Source organism: Gobius niger, assembly GCF_951799975.1.
Source record: "Gobius niger genome assembly, chromosome: 1".
NCBI lineage: Eukaryota > Metazoa > Chordata > Actinopteri > Gobiiformes > Gobiidae > Gobius > Gobius niger.
In genome coordinates this window covers 60,667,644-60,683,017 of record NC_136852.1, presented here as the reverse complement: position 1 = coordinate 60,683,017, position 15,374 = coordinate 60,667,644, and the positions used below count along the sequence as shown (strand labels likewise).

The following is a 15,374-nucleotide window of genomic DNA, read 5'->3' as shown; positions in this document are numbered from 1 at the left end:
TTATAAATCAACTAAAGAATACTGTCTGTAGACATCATCATACTTTTAATTTGAACAATGGCTTATCAAAAGGGAGAAGTTATGTTTTATTATAGTGTGTAATAGCAGCTGAAACTGATTTAATGAAGCGTCTAGGAATGTGAAAGGCTAAATAACAGGGCACATGTGCCTCCCTGAGTTTTGTCTATAGCAGGATCCTATTGTTGTATGTCCCCTGCCCCTTTATTAGAGACCCTCCAATGATCATGATCACTTTTTACACTTGTGTCTAATTACATCTTTACCCAGAGTGGTTGCACTCTGCTGAATAGAGTTACAACTGCAAGTATGCATAAAGAGCACCAATTATTCTAATAATTAATGTGTTTTTATATATATATATATATATATATATATATATATATATATATATATATATATATATATATATATATATATATATATATATATATATATATATATATATTTGACATTACTGACATGGTTGGTAACCTCAGGTTACTCATGAAATAATACTCATAAGACTTTGCTACTTGTTTGTTGACTGTTCTCATTGAAAATGTAAAAAAAAATGCAAGCATCATGAGAAGTGGGCGGCCACAGTGCAGTGTCCATTGACCCATCTCTTGAAACAGGATGTTACAATTGCCTAACTGGAGGTGGATGAACCAAAACTGTACATGTTTATGTATCCATGGGACACAGGGAGAACCTTCCCTCTCTGTAGATAGTAACTGAACTTGGGACCTTCGTGTTGTGAGCATCCTCCACTCAGCCGCTGTGCTGAGGAATAAAAAATAAATAAAAAATAGTTGCAAATAGTTATTCAATTTTAAAATCCTGGCTGACCTTTATTTACCCCTGAGACATGATCAGCTGAGTGTCCTTTTGTGCGTAGATCATCCAGGTCAATCTGAGTAACAGGCATGTGATGTTTTCAGCCAGACATCACTAAGGCATGAAGTAAGTGTCTGCAGCCATTCGGTCAGCATTTTGTTCTCAAGTTAGTTCCTCATGCTGCCAGAATTAGATGATGTCCAAGAATCGCATGAGTCATAACTGCAGCCAAAACCAACCTTTCAACGGTACTATGACTTAGTATCACGTTGCTCCTGTTACTGTAAAATGGTACCAGGAAGTCATCTGAAGTCATAATGTAGTTTATTTTACAAAGTTTATAAGCCAATATGCAAAAATGTCAAAAGATACAATAGATTCAAAGATAGAATATTCAGTGAGTAGATAGATGGGCAGTGGGGCAGAGTTGATGCTGTATACAGTGATACAATGCTATCTGTGTGGGATGAGTTGGACACAGATTGCTGTGTCTGTGGTGAGTGATAGAGCAGGTCACAGCACCTGGTAATCTGTTTTAGCAAGGTTCAGTTCAGAGAACACACAATTTGATATGAAAGATGCATTTCCTTCTATCAATTATAATAACCAGTTGTGTCTCCCCTCAATATTACAAGCTTGTCTTTGGGGTGCGATAGCCTGAACTCCGAAATCCGTGAGTCTGTGTTCCCAAACAGGCAAATTCTTTGGATACTAGATACAACAACTACATTGGGTGGTCTGGTTGAGATCACTGTACATAAACAGCTGAATGTGAAAACCACTTCTATGCCGTTGTCCCCAACACAAGGAGTGCCCCATGAACATGTTATTTGTCTGTTTTCAATGAGAGGTACAGAGTGTAACAAGCACATGCCACACTCACATACTCATTAAAACAAATCAGCTGCATGTAATGATTTGGAATCAGAAGCGAATTTTCAATCACAGTATTTTATTGGAAAACACATTGTTCAATAAAGGCATGACATGTACAGAAGGTGCATGTGATTAAATGACAATCTATAATGTAAGTTGTACAAGCTGTAATGTCAGTTTCTTGCTTTGAGTCAAAGCTTTGATCTTTTACACATCAGTCAATAACCTTAATGTTATAATAATATTTCGACCATGGAGACCCAATGGTCCGTTGGCCAGCTGTTATAAAAGTAACAAGTCAGTTGTGTGGTTTAGTGTTAATGGAGCTTGTATGAAGAGTTTATGAGTCAGCAGCCCATGATGCATTTGTGGTGGAAGTGAAGCAGTCACAGAGGTCAGCTTTATTCAGTGGTGAGAAGTGACCCAGAAGAAGTGGCTGCTTAATTGTAGTTGTGGCAATCTGAAGAGTAATAAAAAAAAACTTTATTTTGTTTCATCCATAAAGGCTTTAAATTATTATCATTATTATAGTATTTCCTTGATGACATGGTCTGGGGGAGGGGAAATGCACTGTGTCCCACATAGACAAAACTGCACTGTGCTGGAGCTCAGCCAGAGAGGAGGAGGGCAGTCAGCGTTTTTTTTCAGACAACATGAATGAGGCCCCACCGGAGAGCTTCCTGTGTGCGAGCTATAAAAACAAAAAACACAACCAAAGAATGCACCCTGTACCCAAATCCTGAACATTCTGCCCAGAATATGTCCGACAACTTTGTTAAATTGATTAAAGATGAGATGTACTGCAAATTCCAGTGCTTTTTTTCCCTACAACGAACATTTTGTAGTTCACAGATAGCCTTATTCCCATCTCTTATCGTCAGCCTCACAGGGGGATAGTTGTTTTCTATTTTCAAGGATAAGGATTTCACATGGAATGGAACATAACAGCCAATTTAAACTGCCCTAATCTGTAAAATTAAGGAATGCCTTCACAATCAGCTCGAGACACACAGTACTCTTGAAGTATCCAGTGAGCAAACTGTGCTGTCATGTGCTTTGATTTCATGGGCAGCATCACAGTTTAAACAAGTATGTATTTTTGTGGGAACATGTTGAGTTTTTCTGAGATCTGATATTCTGGTTCTTTTCCGCATCTAATCTTCAGGCTTCTGATCAAGTCCCATTTGATAATCGATACGTTCACAATTCATCTGTCATCCATTGTTGCCCAGATATAGGCCATTGACTTTTCTTTAATCCTGACTCTCCAGCTTCTCATGTGCCTGCTCTAGTAAAACTATGATGTAAGGCTCAACTAATGTTTGCACACCGGGTGCGGCTGGTCTGGGACACTTCCTCTGGCCAGTGGGTACACTCAGTGCTGTATTTGCATTTAGCATGATAAGTAAATGTATTCTGGGTGCTGATGGGGCTGGAGGAGCTTCTTTTCTTACCTACTGCACTTAAAGCCACACTCTGCAAGAATTCATCCAGTAATCAAATACAGGAAACATTCCTATTTGTGGCGACAAATACCTCCAAAATGTTGCTTTTTTCTGTGAGAGGATTCGACTCTCCAGGGGGTTTAATTGAGAAGCACTGCTTTATGGAGATGTAGACATGGCTGCTTTGCTGCTGATAATCAGGAGCATGTTGGTATCGCGGTTGTTTTGAGTTTAACAACAGGCTTTAGTTGTCATTGTGACATGTAATCCTGAAAGTTCCAGTGTGGCTTTAATGTATAGAAAGGACTACATTAAAAAAAACAACTTAGTATGTTATTCAGATAAGCATATCCTGTTAAAATATGTTCCTTACCAACTGTGGTGTAGTCTAAATATGCATATTCTATTTGGTTTAGAGCTGGAAAGAAGCTGATTTACAAGTATGTCACTCGGGTCAACAATCCTAACACCAGTGTGGTCAATTTGAGATCAGACAAGAAAGAGAGAACACAGATTGTATCTGAGTGAATTCCCCCTGTGAGTGTGCAGTAAGAGAGCTAGGACCGTCAGCCTTTTTTGGCCCGATGCAGTTCAAAGACTCAGGACTAAGTGAAACCAGTTGAGCCCCTGAGCCCCGTCTGTACAAATCTGCTGAGTACGAGCAAATGCTTTACATTCCTCACCAGAGAGACAACAGAGCCGTGTGGCAACTACTTTTATATGAATATCTGAGGCTTACCTTATTGACGACAAGTGGTGTACGTTATATCAGAAGCTGTAGGGTGTCACAGGGACCAGGCCAAATGTTTTTAACTTTTAATTATCAATTAATCAGCTCCCCAGCCCTTGTATAGGCCATGTTACAAATAACTGAATTTTGGAAGGCTGATGATTTAGTGTGGAGACATGCTGAACAGAAAGACCTTCTCATGAGAAATATACATACAAATGTGTCTAAAGCTCCTATCTGACTAGGAGTGATGACGGCCAATGAAATGCTTGTTCACTGAGCAGAATCTTCTCAGCTGTGGCTCTCCTAACAGTCTGCAGATGTGTCCGGCCCCGCTCTGCTCTGTCAGCATATCTGCGAGCAGAGCGTGAGCCATGTAACACGTTACACCTCTGGGATGAGGACGTGACGATGGTTTTAAAGGGGCAGACACGGGCTCTTTGCTGATTTGATGAACATAATCTACCAGCTAATGTCCTGTCTTTTATTATGTTGTGTTGTGTTGTTTTATTCTGTCATCCTCTGTAAGGTTAAATTCCGTTAATGGAGTAATGAGACATAACACACATATTTTAGAGATTAAGGAATTTATTTGACCTCTACATTGCTCGTCCTCTGATGCCAACTTAACATCTATAAAACTGCTTCCATAAAACATCTCTTCATCTGTACAGTAAACATACTAACAACAGTTTGAGACATGTCCATTTAATTTCCTCCTTCACAGGAAACCCCGTTTTTTTTCCTAAGAAATTCACACTGTGTGCAACTAAAATTGCACAACTGTAACTGTCCTACTCCAAAGCACAGTATATTAAAAACTGAAATAAACATATATTTTTTTGTAAAACAAATACAATAAATCTCAAAATAGTATACAAAGCTTTTAGTAATAATAACAAACTGACAAAGTCTGAAGGCACAGCGCGACAGGGGCAGAGGTTGCTTGGCGAGCTGACTGTAAACTTAAGGTGGGACTCCTCGGCATGGACTTCCCAGAAGGCAGCGTGTTAGCCACAGGCGCTGTTCCTTCAGTGGCACGCACTTTTACTACTGCCAAAACAGTGTTCTAAGGCTAAAACCTGGGAAGTACTGAGTCTACTGACACGAGGTGGCAGCAGGCCAGAAAATGCATATGATGAATGGGCACAATTTTAGCACCATTACAGGTTTCCATGATTTGCCGTTGGGTGACTGAACTTTATCAATTTACTCTGTTGTTACACAGAAATCTCCCATTCATGGAAATAAAAGGGCACCGACAGTCCACATTACAGGCACATTTGATATCCCATAGTCATTTTTACCTTTAAGTCGGTGGTAAAGCCATTTAAGGAGCTTCACGGCAGTTTGATGGTGCTCTGTCTGTTAAGCATTGTCATACTTTTGCAAAGCCTCTTCCAACTTGCTGGTGATTTTCTGAAAGAAGGTGATCTGCTGTTGTAGGTGGTGTTGCATCTGGGCCTTGAAGTCCCGTACTCGGATGTGGTGGAAGTGCTGGATCTCCGCCAGTGTGGCGCAGGAGATGATGTTGCAGCGCTCATTGATGCCTTCAGCCTGAGATGGGTCCATTTTACCCTCCTCCACATGCTTTTGACTTTCCTTCACTTTGGTCAGAGCTCCTGGAGGGAAAAATTGTCATGACATAAGAATTACTTAATATTTAATGTGGACACAATAGTTAATAAATGTTTAAACCATAACCCACTTCAAAATCATCAATCATTTAATAATTAAATCACTGTCTAAACACATCACACAGCAACTTTCCATTGGTAGCACAAACATAATACCCTGAGTGCACTAAAATACAATACAAGCCACTAAAATACAATACAAGCCATTTCTGGCTTTTTATGCCAATTCTATTATCACTAATGTGCTGTAAAGGGCAATTCCCTGTTGGTCTGTAACCATTACAAACCGAATAACACAGAGTTTTCTCTAAAAATGTAATATCGACCAAAATCTGTGACCAACCCCTTTGGGAGCCAGGCTTGTCCTATCCCACCCTAAAAATACCCATTACATTGTGTACCTAAAATTCTTAATGAACAACCATATAAGTATCTGCAAAGCTTTCAACAACACTGGCCTTTTTGTGTCTGCATGGGGGGAGCCGTGTATGTTTGGCTGAAATCACATGACACTTTTTCTTAGTAATTTTGCCTCACGCACTCATAAGGAGAGTGGGACTTGCTACCCCGATGTGACATTGCTGAGGTTGGACGGTCAACAGCCTTGCCGCAACCCAGAGCAAAAAAGCTTTGCATGCCTCCCCTCCATACTAGAAATATCAGAAAATGGGCCGCCCTGGTTCTGGAGCCAAGGGCAAAGTACCCCGTTTGCAATCCTCTTGTCAATGGTATTGTGCTTTTGTTTTGTAACATTTCAAGCATTGAGGGTGGGTGACAAAAACCTTCCCACAACTTCCTTGACACAATGTTGGGTGCACAGAATGCAAAGATCAAGTTTCATATGTTTCTGACAAAGAGACAAATGTTTAAACAGCAGTACTAGGCCCTCTAGCAGTAAGCTTCATGTGATGTTCTCAGCAAATAAAGCAAATTCCAAGTCAAAGTCTTTTCTGATATTCTTATGTTTTGCATATCCTCATCATTGAGCAGTACATAGTCCTAGCTCCTGTACAATCAGCTACCTATAGTAATTACTTTCTTTAGTACATACATAAGAATATGTGTGGCCTTGTCTGTTAGGAAAATACGTATGTTAAACATCAGCCACATCATAAACCTACTATCTTGGTGTGAGTTGAAGAAGTGAAACATGTGGTGTCACAGTGACCAACCACGCAAGTTCCTTGTACTTAATATTATTTTGAGACTTACATTTCTAAGCTATTCGTACTTAAATAGCAGATAAGTATCATCCTGTAATATCAGATAATTCATGTATTAGCTTATAAAATGCTATCTTATGTATAATAGTAATATCCTGAGTCTTGTATGTGATCTGTCATCAGTATGTTTGTTAAGCTACTTCCAACACAGCAAAAGAGGCAACTTTATCTGAATCTCCTGCTAAGATAACAACAGATGAAGGGCCAAAAGCTGTTCTACACCTAATTAGAATAATATATCTCATCATTTCTCCAGGCAGACAGAAGATATGTTTATATCTAAAATAACCTTCATTGTCTATGAGGAAAAAAGTAAAGAAAAGAAAATTAAAGCCTGAAAACCATAACTCATGGAAGTCCAGAGTAAATGTTATATTTCTGTGTGATCAGATGTTTCTAAGAGGCCTTGTAGTCGGCTCTATAGCAGGTAAAAATCAGCAAAATCCCATTACAGTGAATAGGGCTGTTGGACCCAGAAGTGGAGCGATGACATCATCACTTAGGCCAACTCCCTTTGCTGATACGCAACTGTAGAATTACTGGACTACGAAGCTGTGAAGTGTGAACTAACATGTACTAAATCGAACACATCCAAAATAAATACTTCTGCTTTTACAAGTTTCAACAGTGCTTACAAAAGAAATGCTAAATGCCATGCCCAAAGGTGGATTTGCATGTTCACAATGTTCACCTCTGTGCATTAGGCTGCGCTAATAGACTGAGAAGGTATGGTCGCTGCCATGGAAACACTACAAGAAAAGGCAGGGGTTCAGTTGTGGTGAGAGTGTCAGCAAAGTGTAATGAACAGTGGGGGATTTTTTTCTTTTAAACTGCTGCTGCTGGCCCTGGTGACGCAAAGCTAAACACAAAACCAACAGCCACTGACATATTCACATGAACTGCATAATTATGGAGTAAATGTGTCATAAAAAAGTTCACCATTAATAATTACTATTTCACAATAGTTACAACTAAGTTTCAATGCATTCTTTAACATTAAGAATTATTTACTGAAATAGCCCTATAGTGTATTCTGTTTGTTAATAGATTAATATTAACACTGACTTGACTGTGTTGGTGGCACTAGTATCAGCTTAAAGGCACAGGCCACCGTTTTTACATACTGACATATGTTCTTACCTGAGCTTAGATGAGTTGATGAGAACCTGTCTGGTCTTTGTGTGTGCATGCCCTCAGTCACGCAAAATGACCAAAGATGTTGTTAGCATTTGGCCTCTCCCAGTATATTCCTATAGCTCTAAACAGGGTGAAGTTGGAAGCTACCACACTCTTCCACGGGCACGCACAAAGACCAGACAGGTATGTATCAACTCGTCTAAGCTCAGGTAAGAAAATATCTCAGTAGCTATGAAAAAACGGTGGCCTGTTCCTTTTAAGAACACCCAGAATAAAACTAAACACTACATCAATATGCAAATCACAGCATGTAATGAGGCAGATCATTTCCTGTGTCGTTTGCGTACGCACACATGCGTCATATTGTTCCGAAGCATGACTCTATCAGCTCCTTAGAGCATTGTGACAGATATTTTTATTTTATTTTGAGTTTATTGGAGTTTGCTTTGTTTTATAATGTGTGTTTTGTTAGCTAATGCCATTCATTATTGCAACATGTATTTGATTTTTGTAACTAAGCCTATTTACAAAATAGAAAGTATAAAGCATTTATTTGGTAAATGCTTTTATAATGGAGTGTGAAGATTGTTATGGATCTGCCAACTAACTATGTTTATATATTCCTTATAGTTGTCATTCATACTTTTAAATCATATTTTTAAATCAATTATATTTTTATAATCACACCCTCTCTTTCTTGTCCACGACCTAGTGCAGCCTTTTGGGTAAAAGTTGTGTGACGTTAAGAATGAACTGGATTGGTTCCAGAGCCACACTCTGGATGGCCTTGTTGGTTCTTTTACTCCAAATGTACAACTGTAATTTCATTTGTCTCTCATGCCACTGCAACTGCAATAACAGGGTTCAGGCAAAAATTAAGACCCCAATGTTAACATAATACAGTGAAAAAAGAGTCTAGAGAAGAATATCAACAGCACGAGTCTCCCTTGGTTCAGTGGATGGAACTTCTGTTTGGCCGTGAGTTGGAAAGCAGTGCTCCCTGGGAGCGTGTGGAGGTGGCACACAGCCTGCTGGGCCCAGAACACTGGATGCTGAGCTTACATAATTGCTACTTATGTAACACTTAACCACAATACAGCTCAATTTAACCACAGCAAACCAGTGACCTGTACAACCAGCACCGAGCCCTGTTCATTACGACATAAAATATACCATGAGTCCACAAAGGATTATGTCAGAGACAGACCCACAGACAGCACAGTGACCCACACTCAGCTAAGAGTGGAGTCCGCTGATGTTTGTACTACCTGGAGGAAACTGACGCACGGGGAGAACATGCAAACTCCACACAGAAAGGCCTGTCCGGCTGGGGATCAAACCTGAGAGCTTCTAGCTGTGAAGCAGGAGTGTTAACCGCGGCACGGTAGCACAGCAGGGAGAGGGACAAGAAAGCTCTCATTGGATGGTGCGCTGTGTTGAGCGCATCTTAAGGACATTATCTGCACCAAGAGGACCTGTGCCAGTGGGGCTGTGTGAGGAGGGCACAGTGGATCATGGCAGACATTTACCATTTTCACCATGAGTTGCTCCAGAGGCTTCCCTCATGAAAGAGGTTTCACTCAAAAACTGAAAGATTCATTAAGAGATTCTTCCCCCTCATGAAAACTATGGAGCTGTCGTTTTTCTTGTCATTTTCAGATTGCTTAAAATTGGCCAGCTAAGGACAGAGTGAAGGTTCTTTGTCATTTCACTATGTTGGCAACTACAGTATGTTTTAATATTGTATGTGACCAAGAAAATCAATCTATCAAACAAAAGGTATAATCTGAATGTGTGACTATAAATAGTTACTACTTGGTGGTTGTAAGCTACGTATGTAGCCAGTTTCCCCTGGGGTAGACTGACAGAAGCACAACGGCACACATCTGCGCCAATGGTCTCTCTTCCATTAATCCAGACCGAGGAAACCGACACAGACACGGGGAGAACATGCAAACTCCAAACAGAAAGCCGGGGCTCGAACCTGTGACCTTCTGGCTGTCAAGCATGCACGCTAACTGGTGCGCAACTGCAATATTAATGACAGACTATAATAAAAAACATAGACCTAAATAAAGCGGTGGCATGCCGGTCTTTTAGTGAGGAAAGCTGAAGGAAAATGAAAGTGATTGACACACTTGGTTGTAAAACGCAAATTCAAGTATTGTACTTGGTTGAAAGCTACAAGCCAATGTGTATTCACATACTGTTTTTGCTAAACCCGATCCCGTCAGATCTTGAAAGCTAAGCAGTTTGGTAACACCAGGAAGCCTGGGTGAGTGTAGTGAGAGAGTGGTTGGTGGTGGCCGGAGGGGCCGAGGGCACAGACTGGTTGCCTCGCTCCGTCAGTCTACCCAAGGGCCGGTGTGGCTACAATAGTAGCTTACCACCACCGAGTATGGCGTGAAGGAATAATGACTACAGTGTAGCGCTTTGAGAAACCTGGTAATACAGGCTTGTAAAGCACAATACAAGTGTATGCCATTATTGATTGACTGCGGAATTCTTCCGCAGTCAATTATTGGTTTTCATGTTCTTTATTATTATTCCTCTTCCATCTTTTTCCCGATTTTCTCCAGCTTTCAGCACCTTCATGCTTTGTGCAATTTATGCAAGTTATGCATCAAAACGTTCCGCATGTTGAGGAGAAGGGTGCCATTACTTTTGGGACTTCTGCAATTTACGTTTTTTCCGCAATCGGCCGAAATGTCGGAGATTTTTCCCATTGACTTATAATGGGGCTGCCGCAAATCCATGTTTTTCTGCATTTTATGCAATTTCTGCACTTTGTGCATGTTCAGCTTACGCAACTCGTGGGTTTTGAGAAAAAATTGGCCTTCTGCAGATTTCCAGTTTTTTTATACGAGAGTTTGAAATTTTTGCATTGGTGTGTATGGGGGAATCCAGCCAATGGGGAGACTCCAGGCCTTTCAGCCATTTGTGCAGCTTCTGCCAATCAAGCACTGAGGCCATTTCAACAGTTTGACCAGTTTATGGAATATAAAAGTTTATGCAATATTAACAGTTTATGCAAATTAACCACTTTATGCATTTTAAACCGTTTATGCAACTTAAGAGTTTATGCCATTTAGGATTTATGAATATTAAAGAGTTTATGCAATTTACATAATTTATGCAAATTAACCCATTCATGCATTTTACCACTTTATGCAGTTTATACAGTTCATGCAACATGACATTTTATGATTGTACCAGTTTATGCAAATTAGATTATGCAAATTAAGCAATTTATGCAATTTGAACAGTTTATGCAATTTCTGCATTCGCTTCCCGCAATTCCGCAGTCAATCGCAATGGCGCAGCCATTGCATTTCTAGTTATTATTATTATTATTGTTAATAATGATAATAACAATAATAAACAAATTAATGAATTATTTATTATTATCAAAACAAAAACACACAAATCAGACTCCTCATGACCAAACTTGGCTAATTGGTCGTACTGACTAAACGTGGTGTCCTGTCACTTGTTGGAGGGAAGTTTGTGCTTCACTGGTTCAGCGGCTTTTGCTGTTCCCATTTTACTTCTCACCAACCTATTTTAGACGATTAATTTGAGCAACCTCTTTTGCTAATACTTTGGTTTAACACAAAAAAAGGACATGGCCTTTTTATAAAGCACACGGACATTTTACCTTTGATAAAATAATGTCCCTGCATACAGAATCAATGTGTGATGCAATAACAGCAATGACACTCTTCTCCTGTTGTGTAACAGCGCATAAGGGAATAAGGATAATATATCTTTAATGTATCTTTGACATAGTGAAGCCTGGCCTGCACGTTCATCTGAAGAAACAACCATGTGTTGTGTACGGATTGATCTGAAAATTTGAATTATATTGCAGTAGAGGCACAATGACAGGGAAGTATAAAAAACATTTCCATGATGCAACAGGTGGTGCAGCAACAAAACAATGTGAAATGCAAACAGTATTTGTCTTGCAAAGCAATAGAAACCAAGTGACCAACTGTCACAGACTAAAAATGACTACGGTACCACAAGCTGAGACGGTTAAGAATGGGGTCGCAAATAAAAAGGATTGCTGTGTGTGTTTTGTGAATGATATTTATGTTTTTAATATACTTTACCTTTTTGAACGTGAATGATGTCTGGATAATTTGCCAAGTGCCCCTGGTAAAGAGCCAACAAATCCGTTATGGGGTCTAGGTCCTTGCTCGGCTGCTCTGCAAAAAACTCTCCAATAGATTCATATGCGTCACCAGTGAAAGAAATGGCCTGGTTGAGTTTTGATGAATATGGTTGCTGATCAATTTCAAAAGCCTGGCTCAAGACCTTGAATGAAAAACCCACTTTCTGATACTCTTTCTTGAAACCACTGATTTGCTTGCGTGCAAACTCATTGACTGTAGCATTGAGCTGCAAGGTGCTATCATCCATTCGTTTGGTGAAAGTTTTGAAACCATCAATTTTACTCTCCACTTCTTGAAAGTCTAGTGGCGTGGCTGGGGTGCTGATTGTGAGGAAAAAGTTGGCCCCAACCATTTCATCCTTTTCTGCTTTCCTTTTACCCTGCTTCCATGCCTTTTCATCTGTAGTATTACAGGTTAGAAAATGCTGGAAAACATCACAGCGGGCCAATACGGGATGGCTTGTCATATGGTTCATCCACCATATAAGACCCTTCTGCCTCTTGGAGATAAAGTCCTCTTCAAAACGCCCAGTGGCTTGCTTTTCTGGGATGTGCGGAACAGAGATGACAGGGAACTTCTCCACCAGTCGAGCAAAGAGCCAGTCAAAATGCTTGTATCTCCTGTTAACTTGGGTTTGGGAATGGGTAGGGGTGAGTTTATAGGAAATGTAGCTTTTCATACCTTTAAACTTAGTTTGTTTAGTGGGATCGTCAATTGCACAAGTAAATGGGTAAGGATTTTCCTGCCACTCTGGTCCATGCTGTCCTATCACCACACAAATTTTGTCTCCATCTTTCACAAAACCGGATGCCTCTCCAAGCACAAATGCCTCCCCTCCTGACTTGACGAAGGTGGAGAACCTGTTAAGATTTCTACTGACCGTGGCAGAGCTTTTGCCCTGTGCATTGCCTCTTGACATGGATGTGGTGGTTAGGCTGTATGTGGATTGCCCATTGCCTTCATAATCACGGTATCTCCCTACTGTGCCCGGCTCATCTGCCACAGTGGAGTTGTCATCCCAGTCATCGTCCCAGTCGTCATCACTGCCCTGGCTTTGACTATAGCTCTGCTGCTGTTGAGATTGCGGCTGTGATGCAAACGTACTGAAAGCTGGATGATTTGATTTCGAAAAGTTTTCGACTTTATTTGGAGGCTTAAATGAGCCGTCAAATCCCCCAGTGGGAACATTAGCGTAACGGGAGTCCGAGCATGGTTCTCCAGATGTGTTGCAGCTGTTGTTGTTGAGCGTGGTGGCGTCGTTCCTTAGAATCTCAACATAAGAAGCGGGGAATAGCCCCCTCTCTCCTTTACTGTTCACCCCTTCAAACCAGCCATCAATGTCCTGCTCGCCATACAAAGTTACGATTTCATTTTCTCTCACCGAGACCTCGCCTGGGTTTTCAGAGTTGAAGTCGTAAAGCGCCCTGGCTCGGAGCGCCATGATGCACCGCTGGAGGAGGTCGTGGCTGGCCAAAACCCCCCAAACTCCACCTCAAACTCGTATGCCCCACTGTATCAGTCTCGCAGTCCTTGTAAAACCAATTGTTCAGCGTCTCGGTTTCATGTGAGAGATTTGCTCATGGTGATTTTCCAATCCAGAGACTGTAGCGTGGTATTTTCGCAATAACACCAGCGCGAGAGAGCTCCTCCGTATGGGACTAGTGCGGCTGTGGCGCTGCGCAGCAACAGCGCGTCATCAGGCTCAATAATCGAGGGCGGAGTCACGGGAACCCCAACCCATAGACATATGATGGATTCGATATGTTCAGGAGCCATGTGCAGGCAGCTTGGGCATATGGATGATGGGCGTATGGATGGATGAATGTATGAATGTTGACATGAACAGAGCAGAGGACAGAGGAGAGGACACCATTGAGACTGTCAGAGGACTCAAAGCTCACCACTAATAAGTAGGGTGAATATGGGTAAAGTGGGACACTTTTTGAAAATTCACTTTCCACCTCATTTTTTGTTTGGAATTAAATGCCAAAGTCTTTAATGTTATATATTTTTAAAAAGCTTTAGATGTCTATTTTACACCAGTGGAGGAAAAAAAGTCAAATGTTTAACACAGAAGCTATAATTTTGCCTCAAACACAGGTTGGTCCAATGATAAATTTTTAGAGGTGCTATTGGTAAAGTGGGACACTTGTAATTGGTAAAGTGGGACACTATTAACATGGTCATTTTTGTATTCAAAATCATTAATATTATTGTAGCAACTACTTTTATGAATATGTGAAGAGGTTATGAATAATAATGACCATTCTAATGGTTATTCTAACTGTGGTGTGAGACATATGACCATGTGGACCTGTGTCTGATGTGCAGCCTGTGCTGTTGGTGCAGAAGAAGTCAGACATGTTCCAGTGTGAATATCTAACTGGGACCTTTGGTATAAACTAAAAACAAAAGTCACCGAACAATGGAAGAATAATACTGTAAAGTGACTTCATCAGATTTGTTTTTGTTTATAAATGAGTGAGGAATAACATGAAGGACATGCCCAAAAAACACATGTAAATCTGTGAACTCAGGCTGCCTTTAATTGGTGAAGTATATGGGAACAAGCATGTTTTAAAGATTTGAAAAGAAATATATATATATATATATATATATAGCCAGTATTAAAAAATAAATCAATCTACAATTAAAGAACTTAAAAACCTCAAAGAACAACTTAATGTTGAAATGTTGCTAAACGGCGATCAAGAGTTCGTAGTGAACAAGAGAAGAAAAAATGTAGAAATGTAATCATCAGAAAACTTAATCAAAACAAGAAATATAGAGTTAAATTGATCTAATTTGAAGATGTGTGAATACAAGAAACACCTAATACCCAGGATTTTCCACAAAAATATACTGTCCCACTTTGCCAATATGAGGCCGTCCCACTTTACCAATAGCACATTGGTAAAGTGGGACAGTGATAAAATCTCTTATAAAAATAAAATTATAAAGAATAAACATGTGATTTTGAGATGTTTTGTTTGCAGATGCATTCCCTTAAATAATGTATCAACAAAATCTGCATGTCTGTTAGTTTTAGAAAGTTATAACCTTAAGATCATAAATCCACAAATGCTATGTCATTGGACATACCTTCGCTTTTTTACTACTTGGTGGTAGATTACGGTTTGCCACGCCATATGAAGTGAAGTAATATCCACAAAACCATTATTTTCTTATCCTGCACATTCTAATTATTCGGTGTGTATGTATTTTTAGTGACAAAATATGACACATTAAAAAATAATCATGATTAAAGTTAAGTGTCCCACTTTACCCATTGTCCCACTTTACCCATATTC

General features: G+C 40.1%; 2 protein-coding genes across 2 annotated transcripts in view; one reads left to right on the top strand and one right to left on the bottom strand.

Moving 5' to 3' along the window:
• The window catches only part of slc20a2 (solute carrier family 20 member 2), a 135,044-nt gene that overhangs the window by 94,254 nt on the left and 25,416 nt on the right, over positions 1-15,374 (top strand). The gene's annotated exons all lie outside the window — the stretch shown is intronic.
• Positions 4,611-13,738, bottom strand: snx18a (sorting nexin 18a). Its single transcript, XM_079557529.1, has 2 exons — positions 12,001-13,738; positions 4,611-5,510 (listed from the first exon to the last, which is right to left on the bottom strand). The coding sequence occupies exons 1-2, from the start codon at positions 13,502-13,504 to the stop codon at positions 5,257-5,259; spliced, it is 1,758 nt and encodes a 585-aa protein (XP_079413655.1). The 5' UTR covers positions 13,505-13,738; the 3' UTR covers positions 4,611-5,256.

Coding starts and splice junctions, on each gene's coding strand:
- snx18a (XM_079557529.1), bottom strand. CDS start 13,504: ATGGCGCTCCGAGCCAGGGCGCTTTACGACTTCAACTCTGAAAACCCA. Junction 5,511..12,000: donor CATCATTCACGTTCAAAAAG/GTAAAGTATATT, acceptor TTTTCCCTCCAG/GAGCTCTGACCAAAGTGAAG.